At 42.2% G+C, this 23,535-nt stretch overlaps 1 protein-coding gene across 2 annotated transcripts in view; it reads right to left on the bottom strand.

Annotated features, from left to right (window-relative positions):
• The window catches only part of PPM1H (protein phosphatase, Mg2+/Mn2+ dependent 1H), a 286,682-nt gene that overhangs the window by 67,969 nt on the left and 195,178 nt on the right, over positions 1-23,535 (bottom strand). For both annotated transcript variants that reach the window (XR_003858625.1, XM_029615841.1), the window contains exon 6: positions 11,888-12,006. Coding sequence is in view for 1 of the 2 variants with exons in the window: in XM_029615841.1 (XP_029471701.1) it covers positions 11,888-12,006 (119 nt within the window). In the remaining variant the exon portion in view is untranslated. The remainder of the gene's footprint in view (positions 1-11,887; positions 12,007-23,535) is intronic.

The following is a 23,535-nucleotide window of genomic DNA, read 5'->3' on the forward strand; positions in this document are numbered from 1 at the left end:
ATTACATTCTGGTTCTGTAGGTATTTCCCTGCTCCCTTTGGCTTACAATAGTTTGTACCTGAGGCAATGGAGGATAAAGTGATTTGCCCAAGGTCACAGGGAGCATCAATAAGGTTTGAACAATGGCTAGCTTCTCTGTTCATAGCCTGCCGTACTAACTACTAGACTACTGCCCCTATCTCTTTAAGGTGAATTTAAACAGCCCAGTGCATGCATGAATTAGAGGATGTGAGAAGAAGTCGGGCTTGCGTGCGCCAACTGTATTTTTAAAAACGCCCATATATGCACGTAAACGCCACGGCGCACATATCTCAAAAATTCCCAAAAGAGGCGGGGCAAGGACTGGGTATGGGTTGGGCATAGGCTTTTTGGGGCCTGGTCAAGAGATGCACATGTAAATAATTATGCATCCTGGCATGCACTGGGATCTTCTGCTGCATAAGTTTACTTCTACTATGGATGATGTATAAGCCATAAAATGAAAGGATCAAGCCATTTCTGAGGGGTTTAAAGGATCTGGGATAACGGGGGGGATTGCAGGCTAACAAACCAAGGGGCAAGTTTTAACTTATCTGGCTAAGTGGCAACAAAAGTCCAGGTAAATAGTGTTGTGGTGGCTTATCTGGCTAAGCAGTGCTATTTAAGACTTATCCAGCTAAGTCAGACAGCTGGATAAGTAAAAGAAAAGCTTTACTTAGCTGGATAAATAAGATCGATGGATAACTAGCATGTTTGGCAGCCCAGTCGGTACAGAGTGATAAATCGTTAAAGCCCAGCAAGCGCAGTTAAAAAAAAATAATCAAAAAACAAATGTGAGGAGGAGAAGAGGGTAACAGGGGAGAGGGTCTAGGTAGCTGTTGCGTTCCAAAAAAAAAATAAAATGTAACTACATGGAGGGAGTGACGATAGCGTGATCGTAAGTGATGTCAATAGGGCGTACTTCGTATGCTTGCAGGAGGTTACAGGTATACGTGGATCCAAGAGGAGTGTGTAGCAAGCAGCTTCGGGTCAGGGAGTTGACTAGGAATGAGAGCTGATACGCTGTTCAGTCGTCCCAGCGACCTGGAAGGCCTACATGCAAGGAGCCAAGACAGTGTTAGGTTTCTTACAAAGGCAAGGGTGGAGGGCAGGCCGGTGTCGGAGAGGTTGGTCGGGGAATTCATCATATGGGCTAGGGGCGAAGGGTATTCGGTAGGGTCGATCCGGTCGCACCTAGTGGGTTTTGCGTTTTTTCAGAAGGTCAGTGGATGGGGTAGTCCAATTAGCAGTTTTCGCGTTAAGAAGTTGTTACAGGGATGGGAGAGGGGGCAGGGCAGGATGCAGGATATACGGCGTCCCATTAGGTATGAGGATTTGGATCCGTTAATGGCACATTTGCCTCAGGTTTGTTGGTCTCAATATGAGGTTCTGTTGTTTCGGGTTGCGTTCTCGTGGGCCTTTTTCGAAGCTTTGAGGGTTAGTGAGTTGGTTGCGTTATATAGTTGCAGTGTTAAGGGCATAGGGCTTCAGCGTCAAGGTGTTCAATTATCGGAGTCTGGGGTACGACTGTTCATAGCTCAGTCTAAAACGGATCAAAGAGGAAAAGGAGCCATTATTAGATTGGAGCGAGATGCGAACACGAGGGTATGCCCAGTCAGGATAATGGAACGGTATTTGAAGGTACGGCCTAAGAGGGACGGAGCCTTTCTGATGCATGAGAACGCCAGCCCGCTGATGATGTATCAGTTTACCAGTGTGCTGAGGGCGGCACTTGGCAAAATGGGCAGAGATACGAGGGTATATGGTATATAGTGCCTATTCTTTTCAGATTGGAGCCGCAACTTTGGCAGCGGAAGCGGGTTTATCGGATAGTGGAATTAAAGGATTAGGTAGGTGGAGGTCAAACGCTTTTCGCTCTTACATTCGTTCGTAACGAATTCCCGGTGAAGTAGGGGATTGGGGGGGGGGTGATGTTTAACGATTTGTGTTTGTTTTGCAGATCGCAAGGGGTCAAGGATCTTCGTGGGATGTGCCTGGATAGTGGGCCATTCATACATTCACAGGGCGCAAAGAAGAGCACTGAAACGGCCATATGGCGAAAGTTTAGAGTTAAATAAGAGATGGCGCCTAGCTTGGTTCAGTAAAAGGGGCATGACGTGGGATGAACTCTTGCCTTTCCTTTATGAGAGGATAGACATGTGGGGCGCTCCTAATGTTCTTCTCATTCACTTGGGAGGGAACGATATTGGATACAAAACTTGCAGGGAACTTCTAACTTGTATGAAGAAGGACTTTTCCCAGTTGTGGATAAGATGGCCAAACATAAGAATTGGTTGGTCCGACATAATTATACGTTTGCGAAATAGGGAAGAGGCAATTTGGAGAATAGGAGTCAAGAAACTGAATAGACAGATGGGTAAATGGATGGGGTGGCAGGGAGGCTTTTGGGTTAGGCATCAATGGTCCTGGATAGAGGAAGCGGGATTGTTCGCGGGGGATGGGGTGCACTTATCTGAAATAGGTATGGATATGTTTAACAACTCCATACAGGAAGGGTTGGAAAAGAAGGTAGCAGGTTGGTAAGGGCCGCAGTTGGGGGGTACAAGTTGAGGTACAACTTGTCTGTGGAGGAAAAAACCCCAGCCCAAGAGGAATTTGTAAAAGGGGTTGGCAAAAAGGGGGGGAAAAGGGGGGCAAGCCCCGTGTAGCCAGGGGGGGGCTGCTGCACGGGGGACCGAAGAACTAAGGGGCTTGGTTCTCGGCAGACAGCTTACTCGCTGCTATGAGGCGGAGTGAGGGGATGGGGGTGGGTATTGTCACTTCACCATTAGGGAAATGGTGGTGAAGAAAGGGGAGGAGAAGGAAAAGGGGGGACGGGGACGCGAGGTTGGGGGTGATATATATATACTGTTGTAAGGGCTTGGGTTTTCAGTTATAGCAATAAACTGCGGCTATTTTATCCCAGCCATATGGTGTGGTGTATTGTTTTCAAGGGGGGAAAAGAGGAGCGAGCGAGTCTTCTATCCACAAGTTATTTTTTACTACTACATTTTCATGGATTGTATATGTAGTCCTTGATGCAGGTGCTAGCCAAAGCATGGCCATGTTGGGTTTATTTTGCTATGATGTTTTGTAGATTATATGGTTTATGTAATAAAGCTTGTTTCTATAATTTATTTATTACTAGCGGTACCCGGCCACGCGTTTCAGTGGCAGAGTCAGGTTCTTTACCCTCCCTCCCCCTTCCTCATTTACCTCAGTCACTCATCCTCTTCCCCCTTGGTCACTCACCCCCCCCTTCCCTCCCCTGTCCCCACTCCAACTCTCTCCCCTCACACTCACCTCTCCCCTCATTCTCCCTCCCCTGACACTCACCTCTCCCCTCATTCTCCCTCCCCTCACTGTCACCTCCCCCCGCCTACTGCCTAGCCTTCAGATCAGAAAACCTTTGTCTTTCTATTTCTGTGGGAAACCCCCACCCCAAAAAAACCCCCCAATCCCAACCCTTTAAATCAAATAATAACCCCCCACCCTCCTACCCCCTCCCCCAAGACCTGGGAAATTAAAATTGTTGGTGCTACATGTGGTCTGTCCCTGGGTGTCTGTGTGCATTATGTAGCCAAATAGGGGAGTGCCTAACCAAATTTGCACTTCCAAATTTGTTTTGTGGTCTGGGGAGAGCTATTTTGGTGCGTTCCCGAGATTGTGCAAGTTTAGTGTATGTATTTGTGTGTGAACCTCCCCCTTCCCCCAAAAAACTACCCTATGAGAAAAGTTCTCTTAAACTAACCACCCAACACTCTCCTGCCCCTCCCCCCAGCCCTGCGAAAAACAGTAGCCCACCCCCTGCCCCCCCAGAGTTGCTGAATGAATGAAACCTGCCCCCCCCTCGTGACCCCTCCCCAAGATGTTCGCAATAAATTCATTACCACCCCCCACCCTCCAGACCCCCCGAGACCTGATAAAAATGTCAGTCGGTGGAGCGGGCGTTCAGGAGCAGTCCGGGAGCGATGTATTGGCGTTGGTCCGTCGGCTGCGAGCACTGAAACGGGTTCAGACGGCCCTTTGCCCTTACTATGTCAGTGGGGTGGAGCAATGGCAGCGGTAGGTCCTCTGACATAGTAAGGGCAAAGGTCCGCCGGCTGCCAGTCCTGAAAATGGCGCCGAGGGGCCCTCACCCTTACTATGTCACATGGGCTACTGCCGCCATTGGTGTCCCCGAGTGGCATAGTAAGGGAACGGGCCATCGGCGCCATGTTGATTGCTGGCAGCCGACGGCCGTAGTGCAGGAAATGTGTCTCGGACCGGTCCTCGCCCCCCGCTGGAGCCTCCCGGACTTCTGTCAGGTTTTGTGTGTGTTGTGAGGGCCTGGGAAGTAAATCAATTTAGCATATGTGTGGGGGGTGTGAGGAGGGTGGTGGGTGTATTTTATCTGTAAAAGAAATAGTTATCTTCCGGCGAAAAAAGTGCACGAATGTGTTAAAATGGAAGTGAAATGTGGACCTGGACTGGCGAAATGATTATTGTAGTGTGTGTTAGTGTAAGGTGTAACAGATGGCGCTTATGTCCAGCAGATGTCGCTGTTTTCTCGAAACAATTTTTAAACCTATTTTACCTTTCACAGGTGTGACACATCTGTAATGTAAGTACAGAAGAACCTTCCTGTATGCGAAATGAAGGTTGTGTCCAAATTTGAAAGCAATCGGTTCAGTGGTTTCTGAGATTAGCGATTTTGTCCAAATATTTAACATTTTTATTTATATAGACTATTTTTATATTCATTTTTATTAATGTCCTTTTATTAAGCCTTTCTTTGCTATATATTGCCTTGCTTGGTTTACTTGAGTAGGTGATCAGGCCTGTTTGGCTGCTAGTAATTTCAGTTTTTTAATTAACTGGCTATTTTTAAACATAGCTGGTTAGGTTTAAAGTAATCTGGGTAAGCTTACCCAGCTAACTTTAGCCAAATACATTCAGCAGATGATTTATTCTGCTGAATGTTGGCTAAAGTTAGCTGGGTAAATTTAACTGGATAACTTTGTCACTCACCCGATTATTCAGCAAGGACCTCTTTATGATGTATGAATTGCATATTATGTACTTATTGATATTTTGTGTAATGCACAATGTAAATCACTTTGGACAGCTTGTTCTCTGAATAGGTGGTTAATACATTTTAAAATTTTAATGAAATTATATTTATCCACCTAAACCCTAAACAATGGCAACATGGCTTCTTCTTCCCTGAATTCTCACACTCCTGTATTCACCATTGAATCCTATGTATCACTGACATCTCTATCAAAAGGAATGTGTGCTGAGCAGTGTTTGCAATCTGATAGCTGATCAGGTTAATTAGGGAAAGACCTCTTGAGACACTATTCACAATAGTTTCCATTGATTGCTACCTGCTGTCATAATCTCTCTCAAAGTGGACTGTAAGTGGCAGAGAATTCCAATAAGTTGGGGCAAGATAAGAGAACACCATTTCTCTAGTTCTCTCATAAATGATTTGTCTGTAAGATGGAACTTTTGGAAGCTCCTGTGGTGAGGAGCATAAAGAATGGCCTAGGATATAAGGGATTATGTGATTGTAATGCACAGTCAGTGGTCTTGCACAGGGGACAGAACAGGCTAGACTCTGGCTATTCTTCTACTGACTATTATTTGCAGGCAAATTAAACAACCAACACCCTGCTTACCTCAGCAGTGCTAGAGAAACAAATGCAGTAGTTTAGAGATAAGTAGCTTCAGCATAACTCTTGATTTGCTCTAGTCTCTTCTGGGGCCTCCCCTTTCCCTCTGGGCCCTGGTGTTTTATCCCTCTCCTCAGGGGAAACACCCTGCAACCAGAATTCCCTTGTGACTGTCTTAAGGAGGATTAGGTTAAATACCTGGTCCTGGACATTTAAGGAGGGTCTAACATACATTTCTTTACAGTGATTAGTCAACTAAGAAGGGGTACGTACCTAAGTGAAGAGTTTTAGGAACGACAACTAATTTCAAATTGAATTTGGAGTGGAAACCAATGTAGTTCTTGTAAAAGAAGAGAAACATGATCATACTTTTTCTTAAAAATAAGTTTTGCTGCTGTGTTTTCAACTAATTGTAATCATTCATTAGAAGAGGATGAAAGACAAAGAAACATAGAAATGACAGCAGAAAAGGCCCATTGGTCCATCCAGTCTGCCCAGCAAGCTTCCCATGGTAGTATCCACTGCACTGTGCATGTTACACCCATGTATCAGTCAGATTTGCTTGACATGCTTTGCTTATGGACTTGGCCGGTGTTTTCATTAATGTCTGAGTATCAGTACCCCAGACATTAAAAGTCATGGCTCATATTGATTGTCTCTAAATCCAAATTTCTCTTCCCTTTCAGCCCCCAGCCCCCTCCTTCGAAGCAGAGAGCGATGTTGCAGTTGCATCAAAAGCATCAAGACTTCTTGGTTAAGGGTAGTAACCTCATGCCTTCTGTTAAGAGTAGTAACTGCTGCTCTGTGCTGGTTACCCCCATGCTCATCAGTTCCACAGACCGTGAATGTCGGGGCCCTCATTGATTGCTGTCTAAATCCAATTCCCCTTTTCTCCTGCCGTTGAAGTAGAGAGCAATGTTGGAGTTGCATCAAAAGTATGAAGGTTTATCAGTTAAGGGTGGTAACCGCCACACCAGCAAGTTACTGCCATGCACACTTTCTTTGTCTCCTTTAGGACTTGGTCATAGAAGCAGTCCTGTGTGTTTTCCCTTATATCCATGAAACAGTATCCCAAGACCATGGAAGTCGGGGCACCCGGTTGTCATCTGAATCCAATTCCTCTTATCCCCCTGCCATCTAAGCAGGAAGCAATATTGCAGATGCATTAAAAGCATCAAAGCATATTGATTAAGGGTGGTAATCTCCATGTCTTCTGCTAAGGGTAGTAACCACCACATCAGCAAGTTATCTCTTCTGCATGCTTCTCATTTTCGTCCTCTAGCCTTTAGACATCCACAGTGTTTAGCCCATGCCCTTTTAAATTCTTTGACTGTTTTCTTCTTCACCACCTCCTCCAGAAGGGCATTCCATGCCCTTCTGGAGGAGGTGGTGAAGAAGAAATTCTTTTTGACATCAGAATTTCTTCATCAAAAATTCTTTTTGATGAAGAAATTCTTTTTGACATCAGTTCTGATTCGTCCCCCCTGGAGTTTCATTCTATTGTTAATTGTTAATTCTATTGTTTTCTTTCCAACGGAAAAGATTTGAAGTCCATATATCATTGAAACCTTTTAAGTCTGTATCATATCTCCACTGCACCTCCTCTCTTCCAGGGTATACATATTCAGATCCTTCAGTCTTTCCTCATAGGTCTTCTGATTCAGATCCCACACTATTTTTGTCACCCTTTTCTGAACTGCCTCCATCCTGTTTTTATCCTTTTTGAGCTATGGGCTCCAGAACTGAACATAATACTCCAGATGAGGGCATCATCACCTCAATTTTCTTACTGCTTATTCCTCTTTCTATGTAGCTCAGCATTCTTCTGGCTTTAGCTATCACCTTGTCACATTGCTTTGCCATCTTCAGATCCCCAGACACAATCACCCCAAGATCCCTCTCTTGGTCCATGCACATCAGTCTTTCACCCCCCATCACATACAGCTCTTTTGGATTATCACATCCCAGATGCATGACTTTGCACTTCTTGGCATTGAATCCCAGCTGTCAAATTTTCAACCACTCTTCCAGCTTTCTTAAATCACTTTTTATTCTCTCTACATCTTCAGGCATGTCCAAATCTGTTGCAAATCTTAGTATCATCTGCAAACAGACATACTTTACCTTCTATCCCTTCCTCAATGTCACTCACAAAGATATTGAACAGATTGAACAGAACCAATCCCAATGCTGATCCCTGTGGCACTCTGCTTACCATGGCTCTCTCTTCAGAGTAGGTCACATTTACCATTACACACTGTCTCCTATCAGTCAACCAGTTTGTAATCCATGCCACTACTTTGGCGCTCACACCCAAGCTTCTCATTTTATTCACAAGCCTCCTATGCAGAACCGTATCAAAAGCTTTGCAGAAATCCAAATAATCACATTGAGTGCTCTTCCTTGATCCAATTCTCTAGTTACCCAATCACAAAAATCAGTCAGATTTGTTTGACAGGACCTTCCCCTGGTGAATCCATGCTGCCTTGGGTACAGCAACCTACCAGATTTTAGATAGTTCATTATCCTTTCCTTCAGCGGCATCCCCATTAATTTTCCCACCATGATGTGAGGCTAACTGGCCTGTAGTTTTCAGCTTCCTCTTTGTTAGTTCTTCCCATACATTCTTTTTCATATACAGAGTTTCGTCTTCCTCATCCCTATCTTCAATCTTGTTTACCAGCAACAGTCCTTCTTCAGAGTCTTCTTTAGTGAACAGTGAACTGAAGTATTTGTTTAATATTTCTGCCATTTATTTATTTATTTTATTTATTTATTATTTTTATTATACCGAGTTTCATGATATGAATCACATCAACCCGGTTTACAATTAACAATGTGAATAACTGCAGAGAGTAACATGGTAGAAACATTTCCCAATTCGACATTAAATATAATAAGAAACTTAACAAATAAAAACATTGTAACAATATTTAGGATGTGAGGAAGTTACAAAAAACAAGGAAAAATAACTAGGATCTGAAAGGGGAGGAAATTAAAGAAAGAATATTAACATTTTAGCCAACTGTATCAATTAATAAATATGTATAAAATTATAAAATATAGATGGGTAGGAAAGATTGACCAAATATGAATTGTAGTGAAGTATAATATGTTGTTGTTGTTCTTCGACTCTCTCCACACATTGTTCCTCGTTACCTTTCAATTTCACTATTCCACTACGGATGATCTTTTTTTCTCCGACATATCTGAAAAATGTTTTGTCACCTCGCTTTATCTATTTGGCAATCCTTCCACTTGATCTTTTGCTTTCCTGATTTCTTTCTTCATGTCCCTCAGTTTTACCAGGTATTCTTCCTTGTTTTCCTCTTTTTGGGTTCCTTTATACTTCTTGAATGCTGTTCTTTTTGCCTTTATTTTTTCAGCCACTTCCTTTGAGAACCAGATCGGTTTCTTTTTCGTTTACTTTTCTAACATATAGATTTGCTGCCTTTGTAATAGCTCCTTTCAGTTTGGCCCACTGTTGTTCCACCTCACCCATTTTCTCCCAGGTTTCCAGTTCTTCCTCTAAGAACATTCCCATTTTGACAAAATCTGTATTTGTGAAATTCAAAACTCGAGTCTTCATGTGTCTTCTCTGTATCTTTTTTGTGATATCAAACCATACCGTCTGATGGTCACTGGTGACAGTGATATAGTGCATTGCAGTAGTCCATACAACTAAGAACTAATGAATTAACTAGTGACCTAAGATCTGAGGTATTGAAAAAAGGCCTTATATGCCAAATAAGGCAGAGAAAGAAGTAGGCACTCTGAATAATTTTAGACACTTGGGGTTCAAACTTAAGTGGATCATCATATAGGTCTCTTAAGGAAGAGACCACGGATTTCAATGGAATTTGGGTACTTGACATAATGAGGGCTAGGATGTATATAGAATCTATGTTTCTAAAAATCCAGATTGCTTTGGATTTTTCTGGATTAACCTTTAATTTGGCTGCTGAGAGCCAGTTTGATACCCTTAGAAAGGTACTCATTAAATGAGGACAGAGTGTCTGGGGTACTGAAATCCAGGTAGCAATAACCTGAACATCGTAATCATAAAGGTAGCAGATAAACCCCATACTTTGAATAAGAGTGGCTGAGGGTGCAAGATATGGATTAAACAAGGTAGAGGGACAGAATAGACCCTTAAGGGACATCACAAAATAAAGGGAGTGAAGAAGAGTGAATCTAACTCCCTAGTTAGCTGGCTAGATCCTACTGAAAATTGTCCTCCAAGTCTTTGAAAACTGACCTCTCCTTGTTATTTTGAACAGATCTTCTTTAATTCTCTGTCTATGATAAAACAGTTTGGAAAAAGAGCTTTCATTTATTAAATTAAGTAAATGGCAGCTAGTAAAAATCAAATATAGCAACACCATAGGAGGCTGCTCATTTTTAATTCTTGGATGTACTTTAAGAGATACATGTGAGAAAATCATATTCATACGGAGAAAAGATCATGTAAAGGCTGTAAAAGGCAGTAACAAGTGTTAGTACTGGATACACAACACACTGCATTCTGGCATCAACTTTAACGTTTCCAAAACTCTTTACGTTATGGTTCATATACTGAAATTATTATTAATAACCTCCATTGCTAACTATAAGTAATTTTTAAAAATACTATGAGCAGACAACAGAGGTCAAGCTCTCATCAAATCATAAGTAAATGAACTGACTCAGCTGTATATGCTACACCAAGCTCTGCTGTGCTAGGTTAATGTGGTCATCATTCTAAGTTTTTAATAGTCATTGAAAATAATTATCATCCTACTTTCCTGAGCTCTACCTGAAACATACTATATGCTATTGTAAGAAGAAAACAATCCCATGCAGTTTGCCCATTTTTCTTACTTACTGCAATACCAGAGACCCTACTTGATTTTCAGCTTTTGGCATGCTTAGCATTGTCTGAGCTGGTAAATGCTCTCTTGAATTCTGATATTACTTTTGCCCCAACTCTTTCCACTATTCTATGCATTCATCACTTACTGTGAGGAAATGCTTCCTTAGATTACTGTGGTACAGTGATGGATTTAGATTTTTGCTGCCACCAGGCATTTTTAGTGCAGTTGCCCCCCTCTATTACACCCCCTCACCACCACCACAAGAACGTCCAACAACAGGGAGCAGAACTAAGGCACAGCCTCTTAGTTTCCTGTGGCAGAAATTAGAAAATTCTGAAGCAGGTTGGCAAATATTTCCATCTTTTATATTACATTATAAAAATATTTTTCCAAACTTGCATGTGTCTGTAGAATTTATTTTGTTTTTACTGCATGAGGAAAAGGGATCTTGAGAATTAGCAAAAGTAGGGGATCTCAGAGATGGAGACGGTGAGAAGGGATGAGGAAGAAGAGAGAGCACTGGGGTTTAGGGAGAGGAGAGTGAGAAGGATTATGGATGGGGAGGGAGAGAGAAAAAGGACTGGGAATGAGGAGAATTGGGAATATGAGATGGGGCAAAGAAGAAGGCAAAAGAGGTAAGAGGGGGATCAGTGGATGGAGGATCTGGGATTAGGTATAGGTGGGAGGATTCCAGGATCTGGGAGAAGGGAGATGTAGGAAGGGAGGGAGGGAGATTCCAGGATGTGGGGCATAGAATCTAAGATCATGGAAGGGAGGTTTTGAATTCCAGGAGATGGGGTGGAGTGGGGCAGTGAACGGAGGTGTCCCTACTGTGTTCCATTCACTTGCATCCCCCTTCTCTAACTTTCCACCCAATCTGGAATATATAGGCAAAGATCCAGCACCAGTCCCTTCTTTCTCTCACAAACATCGCCCCACTTCACCCATTACCCGCTCACTCTCAAAAAGACACGTTAACCCCAGCCGATCCTTTCATTTCCCAGCCCTTCTCCTACTCCCCACTCAGCTCGTCCTAACCTCCCCAAAAATGATCCCCTTTTGCTGTTTGCTCCAGGTTTACTTCTCCCTGCAGCTAGATAAGGAAGCAGGGAGCTGTTCTCTACTGAGATTCAGCACAGCAGCCTACTGCCCCCCAGGCTCAGGCCTAGTGTGCCTATTGACAAATCTAGGCCTATTCTTGTATTTATCTGTCAGCAGTCTCATATAAAGACCCCCTGTTCTATGGCTAAAGCTGATGATACATGAATAACAACTTAGTTCGCTGCACACATGCACTAACAATCTTCCATTTCAATCACAGAGTTCTGGGGCTGAAAGAGGGCACAGTTATGCACTTACCAGCCTGTCATGTTGAAGTCCCTGAAGAGCATCCTCTTTCCAAGTTCCTTACGCTGTACCCTTCTTGGAAATTCTAAATGTGTGAATTCATTTCCTAATAAGTGGGGCTGCATGAATGCCTGCAGGCAAGAAAGAACACACCAGCACAATGTCGCAGAAAGAAAGCATATTGGTCCTGCTTTGAACACAGCAGTCATTTGTTTTCAGAATTCAATGATTGGTTTTGCCTGTAAGCAACCTATAGCTTCTCTTTCAGGTATTTAATGTCCAAACCTTGAAGTGTTTTAAAAGTTGCTATTAGAAATTTAAATCTGACCAGGCCCAGATTGACAGCCAGTGCAGTTCTTGCAGGAAGGAAGGAATCCTTTGCCTGAACTTATGGATGCCTCTGCATCCTATATTGAGTTGGGAAAGCAGTAAACACATTTTCATTGATAGGTATGCTGCTGAATTTTGAACCATTTGCAGCCTCCTAAGAAGATTCCTTGATAACCTCAGGTATAAGCTGATGCAATAGCTAAATGGGCAATGACTACAGCGTATACAATCACAGAATTATTATTATTATTATTATTTAGTTAAGAGTCAATGGCTCCTCAACTGCAAACTCAGTTGTAAAGGGGACTCCATCAATTGACAAAAATCGACATGGATAGCTGTTATTTTTCCAAACTCATAAGCCCTCTTTTTTGGGCATTTAATTTTAATTTGTTAATACATAATTAATAGGAATGTTTCATCAAGCAGGGTTAAGGGTTCAAGAATTTTAGTATGGTTTAGCCTTAGGTAGACATACAACTGTATGCCATCTGCAAACAAGTGGTATCTGATCTCCCGGTTCTCAATGGTCTTGGTCAAAGGTTGTAGATAGATGCTAAATAAGAAGGGTAATAAGGACCCTTGAGGTATGCCCACAGGTCAAAACACTAGGACAAGATGACTCATTATTTATACTCACATATTGAGATTTATCAGATAAAAATGACTTTACCCATTTTGTAAACTATATATCTTCCCATTAGGAGGGATTTTAGGAAAAAAATTTCCATAAAGATGCAAGGATTTAGTTAGGACAAATTTATACAGAATTTCTGCTACAACTGTGTGTGCACACTTCGGGGGTCTCCTCTGGTCTAAACTTGCCACACAAGTCCCTGGATCTCCTCCACATCCTTCTGTTAGGTAAAAGTTTGTTTAACATCACTACAGGGGTAATATTCAGTTCACTGGCTAGCTTGCAAAGTTAGCTGCACATACTTATCTAGCTAACTCTGGCAGGATATTCAGTGGTGCACGAGGTAGGTTCTGGAGGTTAATTTAGATTCTTAGGGCCTGATTCATCAAGATCCTTTCCCATAGATACATAAGAACATAAGAACATAAGAAAATGCCATACTGGGTCAGACCAAGGGTCCATCAAGCCCAGCATCCTGTTTCCAACAGTGGCCAATCCAGGCCATAAGAACCTGGCAAGTACCCAAAAACTAAGTCTATTCCATGTAACCATTGCTAATGGCAGTGGCTATTCTCTAAGTGAACTTAATAGCAGGTAATGGACTTCTCCTCCAAGAACTTATCCAATCCTTTTTTAAACACAGCTATACTAACTGCACGAACCACATTCTCTGGCAACAAATTCCAGAGTTTAATTGTGCGTTGAGTAAAAAAGAACTTTCTCCGATTAGTTTTAAATGTGCCCCATGCTAACTTCATGGAGTGTCCCCTAGTCTTTCTACTATCCGAAAGAGTAAATAACCGATTCACATCTACCCGTTCTAGACCTCTCATGATTTTAAACACCTCTATCATATCCCCCCTCAGTCGTCTCTTCTCCAAGCTGAAAAGTCCTAACCTCTTTAGTCTTTCCTCATAGGGGAGTTGTTCCATTCCCCTTATCATTTTGGTAGCCCTTCTCTGTACCTTCTCCATCGCAATTATATCTTTTTTGAGATGCGGCGACCAGAATGGGTCGCCGCATCTCAAAAAAGGGAGGAAACCCTTAGTGAATCAGGCACTTAGGTAGGAAACTGAAATCTGGAACCTAATGGGTTGCATTTTCATAAATGCTTCCTGTTTCACATGCAGGACCCTATAAGGCAGGCTGAGCTCAATATTATGATGAGACAATGGTGTATGGAAGAGGGTTATAGATTTGTTAGGAAGTGGGGAACATTCTGGAAAAGAGGGAGCCTATTCCAGAGCAGAAAGATTCAAATTACCCTTGTCAACTGATAAGCAGGTTGTTAATACAAAAAACATACTTCGAAGTCTATAAAATAAGATGAGACGGTTAGAATGCATAGAACTGAATGAAGAGGTGCATATTATTGACATCTCAGAGACAGAGACGTGGTAGAAAGAGGTTAACCAATGGAAAACTGTGATACCAGGATACAAATTATCGCAATAATAAGATGGATCAAATTGTTTGAGGGGGTGGTGATATACAATAAAAAGGGCAAAGAATCAAACAGGATAAAAGTTCTATAGGAAACAAAATACACTGTAGAATCTTTATAGATAGAAATTCCATGTGAGAAGGGGAATAGAATAGCAGTGGGGATGTAATACCATCCACCTGGCCAGAATGAACAGACAGATGATGAAATGCTATCATGAATTAGGGAAGCTAACAAAAATATCAACACTGTAATAATGGATTATTTCAATTATCCCAGTATTGACTGCATAAATATCACATCAGGATATGCTAAGGAGGTAAAGTTTCTAGATGAAATAAATGACTGCTTCATGGAACAGCTGGTACAAGAACTGACAAGTGGGGAGCTATTTTAGACTTAATCCTTAGTGGAACATATGATTTGGTGTGAGAGGTTTTGTGGCCACTTGTAAATAGTGATTACAACATGATCAAATTTGACTTGATAACTGGAGGGAGGTCAAAGGAAATGTATTGTAATAGCATTTAACTTTCAAAAGGGAGAATATGATAAAATAAGGAAATGGTTAGATTAAAAAACCCGAAAGGAGCAACCACATGATTGGTGCTTAAAAATACCATAATGGGAGCCCCGACCAGGTGTATTCCACGTATTAAAAAGAGAAGAAAGAATGCCAAACGACAGCCAGAATGGTTTAAAGGTAAGGTGTATCCTGTTTCCAACAGTGGCCAATCCAGGTCACAAATATCTGGCAGGATCCCAGGTACACAGATTCCATGCAGCTTATCCCAGGGATAAGCAGTGGATTTCCCCAAGTCCTGCTTGATAATGGTTTATAGACTTTTCCTCCAACAACTTGTGCAAACCTTATTTAAACCCAGCTACACTAATAGTTTTCTCTACATCCTCTGGCAACAAATCCAGAGTTTAATTATGCATTGAGTAAAAAGAAGTTTTCTTCTATTTGTTTTACATGTACTGCTTAGTAACATAATTGCAGGTTCCCTAGTCTTTGATCTTTTTGAAAGAGTAACCAACTGATTTGTGTTTACCCGTTCCAATCTGCTCATTATTTCATAGACCTCTATCAGGCCTCCCATCAGCCGTCTCATCTCCAAGCTGAACAGCCCTAACCTCTTCAGTCTTCACTCATAGGGGAATCATTCCATCCCTTTTATTTATTTTTTTTTTTTTTAAAGAATTTAAGAGTTCTGATGAAGGGCTGCCAAGGCAGAGTCAAAAACAAAAAGATACAACAAAGCAAAATTAAGCCAACTAACAAGCCAAAACAAATATTAAAGAGAGAGAGACTGGGAACACATCCATGAAGTAGGCTGGACGAAAAAAGGCTAAGGGGCTTATAAGGCAGTGTGCGTGCATGAGAATTCCTGCACATGCTCATTACGACTTTTGAGCCTTGAAAACTGGACCTATGTTGACAATAAAAATGATGTCATCCACACGTTATGGCCAACTCATGACTGATTGTTGTCAGAGAAAGATAACTACATCCCAATGAGGGGTAGTTATCTTTTGCTGAGAAGTTGTCCGTAGGAAACTTATGTGCATAACTGCTGTGCCGAGCTGCTGAATCAGTTCAATTGAATATCCATCCCACTTTAATCAAAACCATTTAAACAGATAATTGTCTAAATTTCACGGTGCATCAAAGGGCAATTGCCTACTAATATTGGAAAAGTGGGGTCCAGAATTAGTATAATAAAATGAGATGAGGGTATTTTTGCAAAAATCAGCCTGCAAAGCCTTTTTCACACAGGGAAAATAGTTAATGAGCTGCTCTCAAGGTTTGCTCAAAATGCTGAAAGAGTAAACTTGCAGACATAAGTTTACTACATACGAAGTAAAAAAATTTGTGAAGTCTGCTGAGTGTGTAAAAACGGAAAATTGTGCACGTAAGCGTAACTTAGCGGCACATGTTGCATTTTGTGACTTCAAAATTTGGTGCACTTTAGTGCATGGGACTGAACCCAATCAGTAACAGTGTCTGTATTCTAATTATAATTCAACGAGTCCATTTTTAAAGAGCCAAAAGAAAGCTGACATTTGCTAACACAAGTTTCCTACCATTTATTCTGAAGACATGCTTAACCTTTTCAATACCAAGGGGATTGCCTCCCTATATGTTCAAATATTTTTTAGCCATGTATTCAGATTATAATAACTTATTCATCATTCATGAGAGCAAAGTTCATATAGATGAATGGTCACATGATTTTACACAAAACTATTATGCTTGCTAATGTGCTGCAGTTCAATGGAGGGTTACAGAATATAAATAACCACAGATGAAGGTTGTCACTCAAATGTGAAATAACTATTTTGCCTATTTTTAAATATCTCATTGCAATTTGATGAACTGTTCAGATGCAGAACTCACAGGAGACATAGGAGTGGGTCCCAGAATGCCATAAAGAGAAGTGTGATGTCCACCTTCTAGTTTCTTTGCGTAAACAGTATTTGAACTGCATCAGGTTATGTTTTCTAAACGTGCATAAATTAAGGACTTCAGGAATATGAGCGATACCATTCCCTTACAAAGTTCTTTCATCATGAAAGAAATGTCATAAGCAATATCATTTTTCAGCTAAAAAGTTCCAGCTGAAGGGGCTTATTAGTAAATTTATTCAGGGGCAAAGTCTCATCCAACTAAATCATTTATCTAGATTCTGAAAATATAAGTTGCTTATTTCCTAGAAAATGTTCTCATAAGAAAAATAAGTAGTAAGTCACAGATTGCTATACAGCAAGCTTCCTCTCTTTTCTCTTCAAATAGTATCAGAGAAGTAAGGCATCCTTGCGCCACTAACATTTATTGTCTGGCCTAGCTCACCTTCATTCACATCTAAGCTTACACTCTAATCCGAATCTGCCCAACCCAAGTCACTATCATTTACACTGAAGTACCAATTATTTATAAAATTTCTATTCTGCCAATATCAAACCAACTGTGCTGGGTGGATTTCAGCAAAACATATAAAATTCATAAACAGTTAAAAGGACATACAACAATATAAAATAATATGCACATGCAGATCTTTTTCTAATAATCTGACACTAAATTTAAAACCTCTTAATGAGCCTGTCAACTCTTTAAATACACTTCCTGAAAATGCAAGGTCTTGAGTTTTTTTTTCTTAAATGTAACAATCATCAATGGCTGTAACTCTACCAGCAGTGAGTTCCACAACCCTGTGTTTCCTTAAGACAGACCTGCTTGGCAGAAGGTATAATTAGCAATCGTTTATTAGAAGAACGCAACTTCTGAACTGGAGAGTATGGTACTAGTAAATTGGACACGAGTGCCAGTCCAGCATTATTGACATCTGTATGGACTTGACACAATATCTTGAACTTTATTCTCCCACCAACAGACAAACACCGTAGTTGTTACAGCACTGGGGTCATAGGCTCCCTTATGAGTCTATCTAGAATTAATCGAACCACAGCATTTTGAAATACGGTGGTTGTAATAACCTCAAGTGGCACTGGGGAAGACCTTCATAAATGGAGGGAAGAAAAAACAAATGCCTGGACCATCGTATGAAAATTCTCCGCTGACAGTATGCATCTATAAGCTGGCATAACAACCTCCACTTTAAAAAGCCAGACTAACACTGCCTGTATCTGTGGTTTCAAGGACAGCTGTACATCTATGAGGGCTCCTACACATGACGAGAAGGGAATACTCCCAGACTAGGAGCATCCTACAGCCGTTAATAGCTCAGATATTGTGGCAACGTTCCTTGAAAGTGGTCAAAATGTGTGCATCCCTGAATGCCATCAATGAGTCCCATCCCATCCATGAATCCTATTCGTTGATGTCGCTGTTGTGAGACAGCTGGGATTTTGTCCCACACAGAGGTCCACATTCAAAGGATTTGTCTGGGTAACGTTTTGAGTTACCAGGACAAAAGCCTTGAATAAATATTCCATTCCTCACCAGTTAAATTGTACCTGGTAATTTTTGACCCGAGTAAAATTTTGCCAGGTAAAAAAAGGAGAGCTGGGGCATTACAATGGCAGCACTTATGTTTAGCAGGGCAGTGCTGATACTGAACGCTACCAAGCTCAACTTACCCTAGTATGAGGGTTTGGAAAAACCACTTCCTAAAGTTACCTGGATAATGCCATAATGCACACATTAAATAGCAAGGTGCGTGTCAGTATGCAAATGTGACATGTCCTGTGCAAGTGGGAGGAGTTTGGGCGTAGTTAATGGTAATGAGAAACTCCTAATGCCAAATTCGATAGAGTAACGCACAGCAACGTGGCTTTTAATGCCAGAAATAAAGATACCTTTTTTCTGTGCTTTGTGCCCGCGGTAACTGCGTTACGGGTAAAAGGTTTTTATCGCTTATGCTGTTCAAACGGGAAAGAGAGAGACTCTGTAGAGAACACTATGTCACCCTACTATTTATATCACCGTAAGAGGGGGGGAGAGGGGGCACGTTTAACTCAGACTGGGGTGGGTTTGGGGGAGCAGTTTTACATTCACAATAGATGTCAACTTTGCTGTTTGTACTTCCTACTGTGATTGTAAAATTGCCCCCCCCCCCAAACCTACCCCACCCCCAAACTCCACTCTGAGTTAAAAGTGCTCCCCTCTTACAGTGATATAAATAGTAAAGTGACATGGCCTTCTCTCTCTCTCGGCATATGCGATAAAAACCTTTTCCTGGAAATGCACTCTGCGGTGCATTGATCAGTGCATGAAGTGAAAAATAGCCCAGGGTGCTATAAATATTTCGCATCTTGCGGAAATTACCTATGCGATGCGGTAGCAGGGATACTAGCCTAGCCATGACCCCCGCCCTTTTTTTTTTCTTTTTATCTCGGGTACTATTTCCACTATATTTATAGCATTTTGATAAATATAAGGGTTAATTAGCCAAATAACTAAATCCCTCCCAGAAATACCCCTGAATGTCTCTTTTTTTAAAATGGCTGAATATGGCAAAACTTGCTATTTAGATGGAGAACTTCTGAGTTATCTATCTAAATGGCTCTCAATATGGACTTCATAGAGGTTCATGTTCAATAGCATTTTGCCAACTAACTCAGAAGTTAGCCAGCTAAATGAATGTTTAGGGATTTAGCCAGCTAAATTCGAGCTGGCTAATAAGATAGCTGGCTAGAATTTAGCCGGCCAAGGGCCTGATTCACTAAGGCATTTCTCTTATTCTGAGTCGATGGGAAAATGCCTTGATGAATTAGGTCCCAAGTTAGGGGCATTCCAGGGGCAAACTGGGAGGGGTTGAGTTAGCCAAAGACCTGTCCTAAAATAACCAGCTAACTTTGAGACAGCTGGCTATATTAAATAATGCAGCTGCCATTGAATATACCTCCAAAGTTAGCTGGATGTTTGTCCAGCTAACTTTGCTATCCAGACTGTATCTGAATATGAACCTTATAGTGTATCCGGTTGGTGGATCTTTCTCCACCACTATTCCCACTATTGGTCGATGTGCCTCAAGGCTCTATCCTGGGCCCTCTTCTCTTTTCTTTCTACATTTCATTTCTTGGTGCTCTGATCTCCACCCCTGGCTTTTGGCAGAGCCCTCTGTTTCCTGCAGCAAATTTTTCAACATTCTGCAGCAAGAGTTAGCAAATTCTGTGACACATTTAAAAAGAAAACAAAAACAAAACATAGAAATAATGGCAGAAAAGAATCAATTGTCCATCCAGTCTGTCCAGCAAGTTTCCCATGGTTGTTTCTGCCAATGCCGTGCAGGTTACCCTCATGTATCAGTCAATGCTGCTTGATGTGCTTTGCTTATAGACTTGGAGGTAGAAGCAGTCCTGTTTTTTTTCCTTAATGTCTGCGCATTTACCCAAACTGTAAAAAAGTCATGGCTCATATTGGTTGTCTCTGAATCCAAATTCCTCTTTCTCTCCACCTCCCAACCCCCTCCTTCAAAGCAGAGATCAATTTTGCAGCTGCATCTAAAGAATCAAAGCTTATCGGTTACAGGTAGTAATCCATGCCTTCTGTTAAGGGTAGTAACTGCTGCTCTGTGCAGGCTACTTCCATGCTTATCGGTACCCCAGACCGTAAAAGTCGGGGCCCTTGTTGGTTGATATCTAAATCCAATTCGCATTTTCCCCTGCAGCTGAAGCAGACAGCAATGTTGGAGTTGCATCAAAAGTATCAGGCCTTATGGGTTAAGGGTCGTAACCGCTGTACCAGCTAATTGGGCAGGAGGGATAGAGGAATATGGGATAAAGGTACAGAGAAGAGAGGAGGACAGGAGAACCAGGGAAGATAAGGAAAGGAAATGATAGAGGAGAGGAAGGGAGGGAAGAAGGGATCGGGAATGTAGAAATGATCAGGGATGGGGAGGTGGGAAGAAAGGGATGATTGGGGACAGGGATGGAAGAGATTGAGGAAGGAGGTCCTGAGATCTTAAAGGAGTTGGCACCAGGGGAGGACACTTCCCTCTCACCTCTATGGAGCTCAGTCCCCCACCCCCACCCTCACCCAGATCCCAAGGCCTCCTTCCCCTCCTCCTCTATCACCAAGATCTGGAGGGAAGGAGGGCCCGAAATCTGTAGATGATAGGGAAGTGACCCTCTCCTGGCCTCAGCTCCACTTTGCTTCACGTTCCAGCCCCCAATCCCTGTTCTCTCTATCACCCTTGCCATCCCATATTCTCCTTTCCTTTTTCCACCCAGTTCCTTTATTTTCCCCTTCCCACCTGTCCATATACACCCAAACATACCTATCCAGCCTTCCCCAACATCTCTTTCTCACGGCTCCTGATTCCCCAGTCTCTTTACCACACACTCCCCATCTTTTCAGTCCCTCCTTCACACCCCCCATCTCAAAGCCCCTTTCCAATAACCCCTCAACTTCTCTATCACAACCGCCATCTTCTGTCCCCTTATTTGCCTAGCCTCACCCATTTCACACAGCCCCCTCCATCTCTTTAGCTCTCCTCCCATTTCACATAACTTTCCCCATCTCTCATTTCACACTTCTTCCCTTTATTTTCCCCATTCTGTTTCACACAACCTCCCCCTTTACTTCCCACCTCTGGTTTCATACGATCTCCCTCCCCCCTTATTTCTTCTTCTTCTGTTTCACACGATCCCCCACCACCCATTTTCCCCATCCCATTTCACACAACCTCTCTTTCCTTAACTCTTGCCCCTAGCCAACCTCTCCTATTCCCTTCCCCTGCTGCCAGCTCAGTGCTGGTCAGGCTGCACAGAGGAGTAGAGGAATGGGATCTTCTCCTCCTCCTCTGCCGGCCGGGCCCAACTGCAGCTTTCAATCATGGTTGAACAGTGTCCCTCAGCTGAAAGCTGCATTTGGCTCAGCCGCCAGAGAAAGAAGACTCTGTCCAACGTGCTGCACTCACCTCATCGACCCAGGTGATACATGCCGGGGAGTGGGGGGTGAGGGGATGAGAATTAGGAAGTTATTTTGCGGCCCCATGGTTACTGAAAATGCTACCAGTTGAGAAGACATCAGAGCTCATCTCCCCTGGATAGGACCCAGCTCCCTGGTCTCCTCCAGCGATTCCACGCAGACCAGAAGATTCCACAGGAAATCGCAGATCTTATGGCCCTTGCTGCAGCATCACAGGAGTCTAAGGGCCCTGGCTTTCAGTACCACTTTATGTTGATGACCCCCAGACCTACCTCTCTACACGAGAAATGAGAACGCTTCTAGCACCAGAAGATGTGCTCCTAGCAGGGATTTTTTGGCCTCGGGAAGAGGGGGGAAGGTCCAAGAGGGGAGTGGGCCTGGGGAAGATGACAGTTATCTCTGAGGAAGGGGGTTTTCAGGGTTGGTGGTGGCGGCACAATGGCTCGATCCCAGCACATTTTGAGATGTGGGGTGAGGGATGAAAACCCAATATGGCAACATAATATTAAATGGGGGAGAAAAGAAATCGGGCCATGGACCCCCTTTAATTCTTCTTTTTAGGGGGGCAAAAGCACTACTTATCTGAATATAGTTTCAAGATATCCAGATAAGTAGCAAGTTATCTGGCCCCACAAAGCTGGACAACTTTAGACCTACTGAGAAGCAGGTCTGAAGTTATTCGGCTAACTTAGCTGGATATATGCAGAAGTGGAGGAAATATTACATATGTTAAAATAACTCCATCTGTGTTTTTGATTCTTGCCCATTCTCAGTAATATTTCTGTTAAGGGAAGTTTTCTTTTTTTTTAGATATTTTAACAAAACGTATAAATTGCTCCTTCACAGAAGGGGATGTTCCACTAATATAAAAGCATGCTTTGATTTGGCCTGTCTTAAAAAAGAGCCATCTTCTGCCTTCACGCACCTCTTGCTTCCAGCCCATTCCAAATTTGTCAACATTGGGTAAGTTGTTTCCACCCATTTATTTTTTGCAAGCCAGTAATTCTTTACATTATTATGAATGTGGGTTTAGAAAGATGTCTAGTACGGAAACTTGTCTGCTATCAGTTATGGATTTTTTGTTAAAGTGTATTGTGATAGCTGTTTTTATTGATATTTCCTCAGCATATGATAATGTTGACCATGTAATCTTGATTCGCCATTTGCAAGAGCTAGGGCTAAGTGGGACTTATCAAATGGAAAAGGGCAGATGTGGTTCATATTCATAAAAGTGGAAGTAAGGAGGCGGCTGGGAAGAATAGGCCAGTTAAGTCTGACCTATGTGGTGAGCAAACTAATGGAATCACTACTAAAAGAGAGGATAATACAATTTTTGGAATCCAGTGGATTGCAAGATTCGAGGCAGTATGGTTTTACCAAAGGTAAATCTTATCAGATGAATATGATCAATTTCTTTGATTGGGTGACCAGAAAATTGGATTTAGGGAGAGCATTAGATGTAGCGAACTTGGATTTCAGCAAGGCCTTTGCCACAGTTCCGCACAGAAGACTTATAAATACGTTTGTGCCCTTTGTATGGATCCTAGAGTAACTGCCTAGGTTAGAAACTGGCTGAGTGGGAGGTGACAAAGGGTAGTGGTAAATTGATTTTTCTCAGAGGAAGGGGTTGTTATTAGTGCTGTGCTTCAGGAATCAATCCTCGGACTTGTTTTTTTCAACATTTTTGTGAGCGACATAACAGAAGGATTATCTGGAAAGGTTTGGTTTTTTTGCTGATGATACCAAACTCATCAGGGTGGACAGCCAGAAAGGAGTGGAAAACATGATGAGGAATCTAGTGAAGCTTGAGGAATGGTCTACCATCTGGCAGCTAAGATTTAATGCTAAAAACC

This window comes from Rhinatrema bivittatum, chromosome 9 (genome assembly GCF_901001135.1).
Source record: "Rhinatrema bivittatum chromosome 9, aRhiBiv1.1, whole genome shotgun sequence".
In the NCBI taxonomy this organism is placed as follows: Eukaryota; Metazoa; Chordata; class Amphibia; order Gymnophiona; family Rhinatrematidae; genus Rhinatrema; species Rhinatrema bivittatum.